At 47.0% G+C, this 12,378-nt stretch overlaps 1 protein-coding gene across 1 annotated transcript in view; it reads left to right on the top strand.

Annotated features, from left to right (window-relative positions):
• SDHA (succinate dehydrogenase complex flavoprotein subunit A) overlaps nucleotides 1-12,378 on the top strand; it is a 36,730-nt gene that overhangs the window by 14,140 nt on the left and 10,212 nt on the right. The window contains 5 exon segments of the mRNA XM_025388736.1: nucleotides 308-476; nucleotides 2,007-2,202; nucleotides 3,289-3,460; nucleotides 7,558-7,599; nucleotides 7,602-7,675. Of these exon segments, the coding sequence (XP_025244521.1) occupies nucleotides 308-476; nucleotides 2,007-2,202; nucleotides 3,289-3,460; nucleotides 7,558-7,599; nucleotides 7,602-7,675 (653 nt within the window).

The following is a 12,378-nucleotide window of genomic DNA, read 5'->3' as shown; positions in this document are numbered from 1 at the left end:
AACAAAATTTGAGGCATCCAGCGTACACTGGGCTGTAATCAGAGTATCGGCCAGAGGTCTGTGGGCCTTTCTCCTCGCTGGGGACACTGCTCTGCCCCAACCTCTGCTGCAGCTGTCAGCCTTGTCAGTGCTTTTTGTTATCCAGACTTTCTACTGTGTCTTAACTGTTCTTTCTATTCAGTTTTGCATATAATGCCTTCTGCATATCTTTTTCCTCTCTCCCCCAAAAAATATCTTGAAAAAAATAATGCATTTGAAATAGAGACCTAGCAATTGTTAGGTTATAAATGTTTGTGGTTTTTTGCAGGCATATATGGTGCCGGTTGTCTCATCACGGAAGGATGTCGTGGAGAGGGAGGCATTCTCATTAACAGTCAAGGCGAAAGGTTTATGGAGCGATACGCCCCCGTGGCGAAGGACCTGGCGTCTAGAGATGTGGTGTCTCGGTCGATGACTCTGGAGATCCGCGAAGGAAGGTCCGTGTGATTTACCACCAGCATTGTCTGAGTGGGCACACAGGCCGGGGTTGCTTCTGTGAGTTCCAGCACCGCTCGCCCTCACCTTCGTGTGCAGGCACACGTGCACAGCCCCCTCTCTCAGCTGCTGACAGGCGTCTGTTAGTCTGTGGTATTTTCTTAAAGACCTACATTTTGAAAATTTTAGCCAGTTTCTTTCTCAGATCTGTGGAGCAGAGTTTCTCTTAGTGTGTGTGAGTATGTGACAGAGTGCGGGAGAGAGAGACGCACACGCAACCTGAAGTCAGCACGTGAGCCTTGGGTGTCGTGTCCGATGCCCACAGGTGTTTTTCGGCAGCTTTTCAAAGGGTGTGGGTTACTTGGCTTTCAGTAAAACAGTTTGCAGCTCTTTCATTCCTGACCCTGTTCTTTAATGTAATATCTGCTGGGATGGCTTTTGGAGGTTTTACATTTTTATATTTAAAAAAACAGAGAAGTCAGGCTGGGCGCGGTGGCTCACACCTGTAATCCCAGCACTTTGGGAGGCAGAGGCGGGCGGATCATGAGATCAGGAGATGGAGATCATCTTGGCTAACATGGTGAAACCCCGTCTCTACTAAAAATACAAAAAACTAGCCAGGCGTGATGCCAGGCGCCTGTAGTCTCAGCTACTAGGGAGACTGAGGCAGGAGAATGGCATGAACCCGGGAGGCAGAGCTTGCAGTGAGCCCAGATGGCGCCACTGCACTCCAGCCTTGGCAACAGAGCGAGACTCTCTCAAGGAAAAAAAAACAAACAAAAACAGAGAAGTCAAATGTTTTTCTGGAATATGGTGGCCGTCTGTACCCGTTGGTTCCATATGTGTGGTTTCAACCGGCTGTGTATTGAAAGTAAAATTGCAACCTTACAAATATGCAGACTTTTTTTCCTCATCATTGTTCCCTAAACAACACAGTTTAACAACTATTTACGTAGCATTTACATTGTATTAGGTACTGTGAGTAATCCTGGAGTTGTTGTAAAGCTTAAATGTAAAACTTTAAATGAGGATGATGTAAAGTATAGAGGAGGATGTGCATAGGTTATATACAAATACTCTTCCGTTTTATATTAGGGACTTGAGCATCTACAGATTTTGGTATCCATGGGGGTCCTGGACCCAACCTGCCACGGATACGCAGGGACGACTGTGTTTGGCATAGAGCCCTTTCTAATGCACTTACCAAGGACAGCCGCAGCAGGCTGTGATCCCTGAGATGAGTGTGAGTTCAGGGAGGGCAGAGTTTTTGTTCTGGGTCTCAGCTGTGTCCCAGCACCTAGGATTGTCCCTGGCACACAGTAGATGCTTAGAAAAGATTTGATGAGAGGGTGAGCATAAATGAGGGGAAATTTTCCTCAGTATCAAAACATGTTGAAACTCACACGCTTCCAAGATGACGTATTCTCAGGTCTCCTGCCGTTGCCGTTCTCTGCCTTATGTGACGGTGTTTGTTCTGTCTTCCCAGAGGCTGTTCTCTGCCTTATGTGACGGTGTTTGTTCTGTCTTCCCAGAGGCTGTGGCCCTGAGAAAGATCACGTCTACCTGCAGCTGCACCACCTGCCTCCGGAGCAGCTGGCCACGCGCCTGCCCGGCATTTCAGAGACAGCCATGATCTTCGCCGGTGTGGACGTCACGAAGGAGCCGATCCCTGTCCTCCCCACCGTGCATTATAACATGGGCGGCATTCCCACCAACTACAAGGGGCAGGTGATGGTGCTGGCTGCCCTCCCACAGCTGGATAGAAGGCCAGGACAACGGGGCCCACCTTGCAGTTGTCTCTTTAGATCTTAGAGGAAAAGACAGATGTTTTCTTCAAGAAAGTTCTGTCTTGTTTTCTAGATTGTACTTTAAATTTCTATTACTGGAGGATGGAGGGGGCTTAATAATTTATTCCTCCTTAGTAAATTGTCATAGATACATCATTTGCAGCTTTTTCCATTTTATAGTTACTTTCCTATATGATCTCGTGTTATTTCTAATGATCTTGTACATCAAGGGATCTTTCTAATTCCTACCTTTGAGTGGTTCGCGGTTCACACAGAGCTTGTCGGTCACTTAGGCTCCTTGTTGGGCAAGGTGGGCGGCAGCTGTTACTTTTCCTGCGTAGATGAAGAGGTGAACAGGGGGTAGAAGAGTCTGGAACATCAGTGTCACCTGCTGATGTTCCTCCACCTGCCGTGCTCCCGGGTCTGAGCCGGAGTGCAGGTGGTGAGGGCCTCGGGAACGTGGGACACGGGGACAGTCGCAGACGCTGACATTGGGGGTCCTCTGACCTGCTTGTAACAGCAGGTGCTCAGGGCAGAGGGAAACGGGGGGACATTCGGAAGCTTCCCTCTGAAGAAGAGGAGCTATGGTCCTTCCCTCCCTCTTAGATATGGTCTTTCCTTCCCTTTTTTTTTCTTGGAGATTCAGTCTCGCTCTGTCGCTTAGGCTGTAGTGCAGTGGCGCAATCTCGGCTCACTGCAACCTCCGCCTTCCAGATTCAAGCGATTCTTCTGCCTCAGCCTCCCGAGTAGCTGGGATTACAGGCACTCGCCATCATGCCTGGCTAATTTTTGTATTTTTAGTTGAGATGGGGTTTCACCATGTTAGCCAGACAGATCTCGAACCCCTGACCTCAGGTGATCCACCCGCCTCAACCTCCCAAAGTGCTGGGATTACAGGTGTGAGCCACCGTGCCTGGCCTACTTCCCTCTCTTTCTCTGGTCTGCAGCACAGACACCCTGTTGGGGGAGGTGGGCTGGTGGAGGTATGGGCACCTTGACATTTCACCTGAAATCTTCCTTTCCACAGGTCCTGAGGCACGTGAATGGCCAGGATCAGATTGTGCCTGGGCTGTACGCCTGTGGGGAGGCCGCCTGTGCCTCGGTACATGGTGCCAACCGGCTCGGGGCAAACTCGCTCTTGGACCTGGTCGTCTTTGGTCGGGCATGTGCCCTGAGCATTGAAGAGTCATGCAGGCCTGGTAAGTGTTTTCTTCAGGAGCCAGACTGTTCGAGAAGGCTCAGGAGGTTACAGTCGTTTTTACTTTTTTTGAGACAGGTCAGACCAGGCTGGAGTGCCGTGGCACAGTCATAGCTGCCTCAACCTCCCGGGCTCGAGCAGTCCTCAACACCTCCACCTGCAGAGTCCCAAGTAGCTGGGACTACAGATGTGCACCACCACACCTGGCTAATTTTAAAAAAAATTTTTTTTGTAGAGACAGGGTCTCACAATATTGCCCAGGCTGGTCTTGAACTCCTAGACCCAAGCAGTCCTTCTGCCTCAGCTTCCCAAAGTATTGGGATTACAGACATGAGCCACGACCCCCAGCCAGATTACAAAGCCTCGATTTGTTACTGGAAATTTGCTTAGTGGTCATATAGAGGTAGTCTGGGTTTTTTCCCCTAGAAGTGATTAAACTGAGAAATCCGGAGGTTATATGGTGGTAATGTTGAGACTAGATAGAGGCTGGTTGGGGATCTTAACAATTAAGGTGACATTTTTGGGGTTACATTTTTAATTATTTTGTAGTCATTATGTTCTGCTTAGAAAAAGCACAATTAGGGGCCGGGCGCGGTGGCTCAAGCCTGTAATCCCAGCACTTTGGGAGGCTGAGACGGGCGGATCACGAGGTTGAGAGATTGAGACCATCCTGGCGAACACAGTGAAACCCCGTCTCTACTAAAAAAAATACAAAAAACTAGCCGGGCAAGGTGGCAGGCGCCTGTAGTCCCAGCTACTCGGGAGGCTGAGGCAGGAGAATGGTGTAAGCCCGGGAGGCGGAGCTTGCAGTGAGCTGAGATCCGGCCACTGCGCTCCAGCCTGGGCGACAGAGCGAGACTCCGTCTCAAAAAAAAAAAAAAGAAAAAAGAAAAAGCACTATTAGGAAGTTGTTATTTTTAGGGGAAGTTCATTACATATTACTTGCCTGATAAAAATCACTTATTTGCAATGAAATTTTTAAAATAGTTGTCATGAACAAATGTGTAACTTGGTACTTAGAAAAATAATTTAGGCCATTCTAAAAGCAAAGTACAGCTAGCCTCTATTAGAGGAGAAGGGATGACTTACAGTGAACAGAATTCCCACTCTCTACGGACAGATTGGATTTCACTTGCTGGTTTTCTTTTCGTGATAGCATCAAATAATGTGTAGGAGAAGAAATACCGTGTGTGGGAGTGTGAGTCTCATGTGCACTAAGAACGGGACAGTTAGCATCGCTCCCACCTCCAGAGATCTTCACGGTGGTTATCCAGCCTCGTGTGCTCAGAACAGTGTGAGGTGGATGGGGCACCGGTGGATGTTTGTGTGGCAAGGATGGTGGGACCCCAGGCCCACATTCTTCCCGTTACCTTTCTCTGGTGTTAACTGTTTGGCATCCTTTCTGCTGTTTTAATAGAACAGGTGCTTTTTGTGTGGATTCAAGTGAAATAAAAACTAGGACTGCCGTAACTTATAAACATGCCCCCTTTTATATCTGTAGTTAGAAAATTACAGAGAGTACTAAAAGGGTAGCTTACTTCAGCCACTCTGTCTCTGGATCTGACCACAGCTCGGGAGGGCAGCACACGCAGAGCTAGCATCTCTTACCCCAAGTCGCTGCTGACCATGGGCGAAGGCGGAGTTCAGGTCCATCGCTCCTGACGCCACAGGTTGTGCTTGTCTCACTCCATAGCCCTGCACTTTGTAGCAGTGAGGACTGATACCACTTCTCTCAGAGCAATGTAGAAATTTTGAGCTTCTTTTTCTCTGAAAATGCAAAAAAAGAACATTTTGTAAGAATACCCTATACTTTACTTTACATCTGAGAAACCGCTCACGCATGCAGCATCTCACGCAGAATGCTGTGGAGTCAGACTCAAAAGGCTGCACACCTGTGGCTCTCTTGATACGACATTCTGGAAAAGGCACATCTAGGGAAGAAAAGGGATTGGTGGTTGCCAGAAGCTGTTTCCTGATTGTGCTAATACAGACACAGCTCTGTGTGTGTCAAAATTTGAAAAACTACACTAAAAATGGTGAGTTTATTTTACTGTATCTTTGTGCTTTAATTTTTAAAAATGAAAAGGAAAGAAAAAATGCTTGTAGCATTACCACTTCTCCCCCACTCCCCGAAAAAAAGAATACATACATATATATATTTTTTAGAGATAGTCTCCCTCTGTCGCCCAGGCTGGAGTGCAGTGGTACGATTAGGTGCACGCCACCATACCTGGCTAATTTAAAAAAATATTTTGTAGGGACAGGGTCTCCCTTTGTTGCCCAGGATGGTCTTGAACTCCTGGTCTCAAGTGATCCTCCTGTCTCAGCCTCCCAAAGTGGTTACATGCATTTATACATGTGTTAAAGTTGGCAGAACTGAGGCTGGGCACAGTGGCTCATGGCTATAATCCCACCACTTTGGGAGGCTGAGGCAGGCAGATTGCTTGAGCTCGGGAGTTCAAGACCAGCTTGGACAAGGTGGTAAAGCCCCGTCTCTACAAAAAATACAAAAATTAGCTGGGCATGGTGGCTCACACCAGTGTAGTCCCAGCTACTTGGGAGGCTGAGGTGGGAGGATTGCTGGAGCCTGGAAGGCGGAGGTTGTAGTGAGCCGAGATCACACCACTGCATCCAGCCTGAGCAACAGAGGGAGGAGACACTGTCTCAAAGAAAAGAAAAAAGAAATTGTAGAACGGTCCACTGAAAGAAAAAAGTCAATTTTACTGAATGATCAATTTTTAAAGCATTATAATCAAAAGGAAAAGAAATAGCAGCAATCCTAGAAGCATTTGAGCAGGCCCTCAAGAGACCCACACCCTGGTCCCCTGGGGAGGCGGTGGGCGGGGCGGGGCCTGTTTGACTCCTGCATTTCATACCTCCTACCTTCTGCATGTATTACCTGTTGAAGAAAATATATATAATGTTATTTTAAAAACTTTAAAACTTTTTTGAAGACATCTTAGAAACACAAGAGTTGCAAATCTCGGCTGTGCACAGTGGCTCACACATGTGATCCCAGCACCTTGGAAAGCCGAGACAGGTGGCTCACCTGAGGTCAGGAGTTTGAGACCAGCCTGGCCAACATGGTGAAACCCCACCTCTACTGAAAATACAAAAATTAGCCAGGTATGGTGGCATACTCCTGTAGTCCCAGCTACTCCGGAGACTGAGGCAGGAGGATTGCTTGAACCAGGAGGTGGAGGTTGCAGTGAGCCAAGATGGTGCCAATGCACTCCAGCCTGGGCTACAGAGCAAAATTCCATCTCAAAAAAAAAAAATTGCAAATCTTGAAGTGTAGGTGAGAGCACACAAGAGTCCAAATCAGCAGGTGACTTTCAAGCACACAGCAGCCACCTTCCTCCTCTTTATGTGAAGGACGGTGGGGTGGCCGGCCCCTCAAAACCACCATCTAGAAGGTGTCCTTTTTTTCCCCTTATATACACTTATTCCCGTTATATACACACATTTATATACACTTAATATGTATAAATTTGTATACTTTTTTTTTTTTAAAGACAAGGTCTCACTCTGTTGTGCAGGCTGGAGTGCAGTGGCGCGATCTCAGTTCACTGCAACCTTCACCTTTCAGGTTCAAGCAGTTCTCGTGCCTCAGCCTCCCGAGTAGCTGGGATTATAGGCACGTGCCACCATACCCAGGTCATTTTTGTGTTTTTAGTAGAAATGAGGTTTTGCCATGTTGGCCAGGCTGCTCTTGAACTCCTGACCTCCTGACCTCAAGTGATCCACCTATCTTGGCCTCCTAAAGTGCTGGGATTACAGGCGAGAGCTACCGCACCTGGCCTTCATTTAATTTTTTAATTTTAGAGATGATTTCTAGTTTATTCACTCTAAGATAAGTTAATGGATATCTACTGTCTGCCAACAATTTTGCCTTTATGTATGTTCTTTAAAACTGGCCCCAACTCAACAGATGACCTCAGATGTAGGGTGGGCTGGCAGTGTGTTAGCTGAGAAGACTTTCGCAGTTTCCAAGCTCCTTGAGCGGCCGTGCTATGTATTTTTGTGTCATTCTAAATCCATTTGGTTTTTTAGAACGGTTTTGAAAAGTTAAATTCTAGCTTTTTTGTTTTGTTTTAGGAGATAAATTCCCTCCAATTAAACCAAATGCTGGGGAAGAATCTTCATGAATCTTGACAAATTGAGATTTGCTGACGGAAGCGTAAGCACGTCGGAACTTCGACTCAGCATGCAGAAGGTAAGAGCCTGGACTCGCTCTGGAGTGAGCAGGCTGGCTGCATACCTGGCCCTGCACTGGTTTTGTGTTTTTAAAAATAGATTTAGGGGGATGCAGGTGCAGTTTGTGTGGATGTACCGTGAGGTGGTGGAGTCTGGGCTTTTCACGTCACCCAAGTCGTGTATGTTGTACCCAGCAGGTAATTGCTCATCCCCACCCCTCCCGCTTTTTGGAGCCCCCAGTCTCTGTTAGTCCACTCCGTGTGGCCACGTGTACTCACCATTCAGCTCCCACTTCCAAGTGAGAGTGTGACACTTGACCTTCTGAGTCACTTAGGATTGACCTCCTGTTCCATCCACGTGGCTGTAGAAGACATGAGTGCGTTATTTTTTTATGGCTGAGTATTTCATGGTGTTTATGTACCACATTTTCTTTGTCCGGTCATCCGTTGATGGGCACTTAGGTTGATTCCATGACTTTGCTATTGTGACTAGTGCTGCGATAAACATACGAGGCTGCACCAGTATCGAGGTAGACAGCAGTAGGACGTACTCCTCACCGTATCAAGAATATGAAAGAGACCAGGAGGCCTGAACTATACAGAAGTGCACTTTTCCACATAGAAGGTCAGCAGGCTAGGGCAGAATTAGTGACTGCTTAGCATCCAGGACAGCCTTCTCTGGTTCACTCGTGTGTGCTTGGGCGTGACCTCCGTGCCCTGACCGTCGCAGGCTGTCATGGATGAGTCACAGCGTGGAGGAGAGGGAGCAGCAGGATTGCCAGAGAAGCTCAGTCCCCAGCAGGGCAGCTTTCTCTTAGCAGGTTTCCTGGAGTTCAACATAATACTGGTGCTTACATCTCAGGCCCACATATTGATCATGTCATCATGCCTGGCTTCCAGCAGCTTGGAAATGTCTTTAAGCTGGGCCTGTGGCTGCCCCTGAATATACTCAGAAGAGAGGGAGAGTGGGCGGTGGGTGGAAACTGATGTGTGCGGCCTGTGCTGCTGGGAGTCGGTCCAATAGGACTGTCTGTGACGATGGAAATGTTCCCAGTGTTTGCCATCCAGTATGGCAGCCATTAGCCACAGAGGGCTGTGGAGAACTTGATATATAGTCAGTCTAAGAAACTGAATTCCTCTAATAACAAGGATTCTTGTCCATGAATGAGATCTCTTGTCTACTGTTTGCAAGAATTTCTGCATATTTTCTAAAAAGAAGTCCATTGCTTTAGTCCTATTCTGAAAGGCATATGGTGTTAAGACACAAGAGAACAGGTTCCCTGCTGACATTTTCAGAGGCCTGTGCCCTTCGGTCTTCAAGTGAGGCTGGGCTTGAAGGAGGCTTTGTGGAACGGTGAGAACAGTGTGACTAAGGCACAGAAGGCTAAGGGATGCCCTGCAGTACTTTTGTAGGGTTGGAGGCCAGCTGTGAGAGAAGGAACCATTGCATTAGAGAATGGGAACATGCCTTAGGATATAGAAATGGCAAATCCGTGAGACAGTTTGAAGTGAGAATACTAGAAGCATTCTCACCAAACAAGGTGTGTCTTGGTGCCTGCTGTATCGCAGGCTCCGTGAGATGCTGGAGTCAGCACTGAACAAACAGAGCTTCCTGTGCTTGTGGAAATGCGTTTCGTTGGGGGAAGGGATTTTTCTGCTGACTCTGGCTATTAATAGTAAGAATCAAAAAAAGAAATGAGATAAATTGTTGGGAACAGGCCCCCAAATCTGGCCATAAACTGGCCCCAAAACTGGCCATAAACAAAATCTCTGCAGCACTGTGACGTGCTCGTGATGGCCATGACGCCCACGCTGGAAGGCTGTCAGTTTACTGGAATGAGGGCAAGGAACACCTGGCCCACCCAGGGCAGAAAACCGCTTAAGTGTTTCTTAAACCACAAACAGTAGCATGAGCGATCTGTGCTTAAGGACGTGTTCCTGCTGCAGATAACTAGCCAGACCCATCCCTTTGTTTCCCGTAAGAAATACTTTTAGTAAATCTTATGACTGGCTTATTGTCAGTAAATATGTGGGTAAACCTCTGTTCGAGGCTCTCAGCTCTGAAGGCTGTGAGACCCCTGATTTCCCACCCCACGCGCTATATTTATGTGTATGTGTCTTTAATTCCTCTAGCGCTGCTGGGTTAGGGTCTCCATGACCAAGCTAGTCTCAGCAAGCAGCGCCCATATGTGGGGTTCAGACCTAGGTCAAAGGGTCACCGGAGCGACGGAGAACATGCAACTAAGCTAGAGGACACCCGAGTACTCTTAAGCCATCCCCATGGTGAATAAGAAGGGGAGCTCGGAAGCATCATGGTAACAATGGGACAAGTGTGGGCTCTGGTTCGTTACCTTGGAACCTTTTCACGCTAATAATAAGGGGGAAGGAGAGTATAACGAAGTAACAGAAGAAGTAACAGATCAGGCTTGTTTGCCAGCTAAAGCTAAAGTGGCAAAGGAGGGAGAGGTTCATCCCTACCCTTCTGTACCCCCTCCTTATTTTGAAGAAAAAGAGTGACCTGACCCTCCAGATCTTTATTTTCCGGAGGACACTGGGCGAAAAGTAGTTGCTCCAGTGACTGTTTGAGCAGCGCCTCGAGCGACCGCTCTCAGTTCTGTTCAGGCAGGAATTCAGCAAGTTAGAAGAGAGGGTGATACAGAAGTTTGTCAGTTCCCTGTTAGAACACACCCCACAGGTCAACAGGGAAATATTTTAGCTACATTTGAGCCTTTCCCTTTAAATTACTGAAAGAGTCTAAACAGGCTGTCAGTCAGCATGGACCCGGTTCTCCTGTTGTGATGGGACTGGTAAAGAGTGTTGCTGTTTCCAGTCGGATGATTCCTACTGACTGGGACGCTCTTACTCGAGCTTGTCTAACTCCTGCTCAGTTCTTACAATTTAAAACTTGGTGGGCAGATGAAGTTTCCATTCAGGCTGCTTGCAACGCCCAGGCCCAACCTCAAATTAATAGGACTGCAGACCAACTTTTAGGGGTCGCAGCTGGGCTGGTTTAGAAGTACAAGTGGTCATGCAGGATGATGCCATAGAGCCGCTTAGAGGAGTGTGCATTAGAGCTTGGGAAAAAATCACTTCAGGTGGAGAACAGTACCCTTCCTTTAGTGCAGTTAAAACAGGGACCAAAAGAACCGTATGCAGATTTTATAGCTCAGTTATAGGACTCTCTTAAAAAGGTGATTGCAGTTTTGGCTGCTCAGGGTATAGTTTTGCGGTTATTAGCTTTCGACAATACTAATCCCAGCTGCCAGGCTGCTCTGCGACCTATTAGAGAGAAAGCACACTTAGTTGATTATATCAAGGCCTGTGATGCTATCGGAGGTAATAAAGCTAAAGCTACATTGTTGGCACAGGCAGTGACGGGACTGAGAGTGGATAAAAGAAATCCTCTGTTCTCTGGAGCTTGTTTTAACTGTGGGAAGCGTGGTCATACGAAACAAGAAAGTAGAAAAAATCAGTGAATCAGGCTGCCAGATAGGGGAAAAAAGAAAACTGCAGAGCCTGAAATATGTCCAAAATGTAAAAAGGAAAACATTGGGCTAATCACTCACTCTAAGTTTGATAAAGATGGGAACCCAATTTCGGGAAATGCCATGAGGAGCCCGTCCTGGGCTCCGTTCCAAACCAGGGCATTTCCGGCTCAGGCCACTCCTTCACCCCTGTACAACGTCTGTCCCCCACCACAGCCGGTAGTGCTGCAGTAGATTTATGCTGCGCAATAGCTGTGAGCCTTCTGCCTGGGGAGCCCCTGCAAAAGGTCCCAACAGGAGTCTGTGGACGCTTGCCAGTGGGGACGATAGGATTACTTTTAGGAAGATTTAGTTTAAATTTAAAAGAGGTACAAATACATGCAGGAGTCATTGATTCAGATTACAATGGGGAAATTCAAATTGTTATATCTACTTCTGTTCCCTGGAAAGCTGCACCAGGAGAGCGCATAGCACAGCTCCTGATTGTGCCGTATGTGGGAACGGGGAAAAGTGAAACTAAATGAACAGGAGGATTTGGAAGCACAAATAAACAAGGCAGAGCAGCTTATTGGGTGAATCAAATTACTGTTAAACATCCTACCTGTGAAATAACTATTCAGGGAAAGAAATTTAAAGGTTTGGTAGGTACAGGAGCGGACATTTCAATCATTTCTCTACAGCCCTGGCCGTCCGCGTGACCAATTCAGCCTGCTCACTTTAACATAGTTGGAGTTGGTAAAGCCCCTGAAGTATATCAAAGTTGTTATATTTTGCATTGTGAAGGGCCCAGTGGACAACCTGGGACTACTCAACCAATTATAACTTCTGTACCTGTAAATTTATGAGGGAGAGATTTATTACAACAATGGGGAGCACAAGTTCTAATTCCAGAACAATTATATAGCCCTCAAAGTCAGCATATGATACATGAAATGGGGTATGTCCCTGGTATGGGACTAGGAAAACATTTCCAAGCTTTGAAAGAACTGCTTGAAGCGGGAAGACAAAGTTCCCGCCAAGGTTTAGGGTATCATTTTTGATGGCGGCCATTGTTAAGCCACCAGAACCTATACCTTTAAAATGGTTAACAGAGAAGCCAGTTTGAATAGAACAATGACCGCTAAGTAAAGAGAAACTGGAGGCTTTAGAGGACTTAGTTAATGAACAATTAGAAAAGGGACAGATAGCTCCAACATTTTCCCCTTGTAATTCTCCAGTTTTTGTAATTAAGAAAAAAA

This window comes from Theropithecus gelada, chromosome 6 (assembly GCF_003255815.1).
Source record: "Theropithecus gelada isolate Dixy chromosome 6, Tgel_1.0, whole genome shotgun sequence".
Taxonomy (NCBI): Eukaryota; Metazoa; Chordata; class Mammalia; order Primates; family Cercopithecidae; genus Theropithecus; species Theropithecus gelada.
This window is presented reverse-complemented; position numbering and strand designations above follow the sequence as displayed.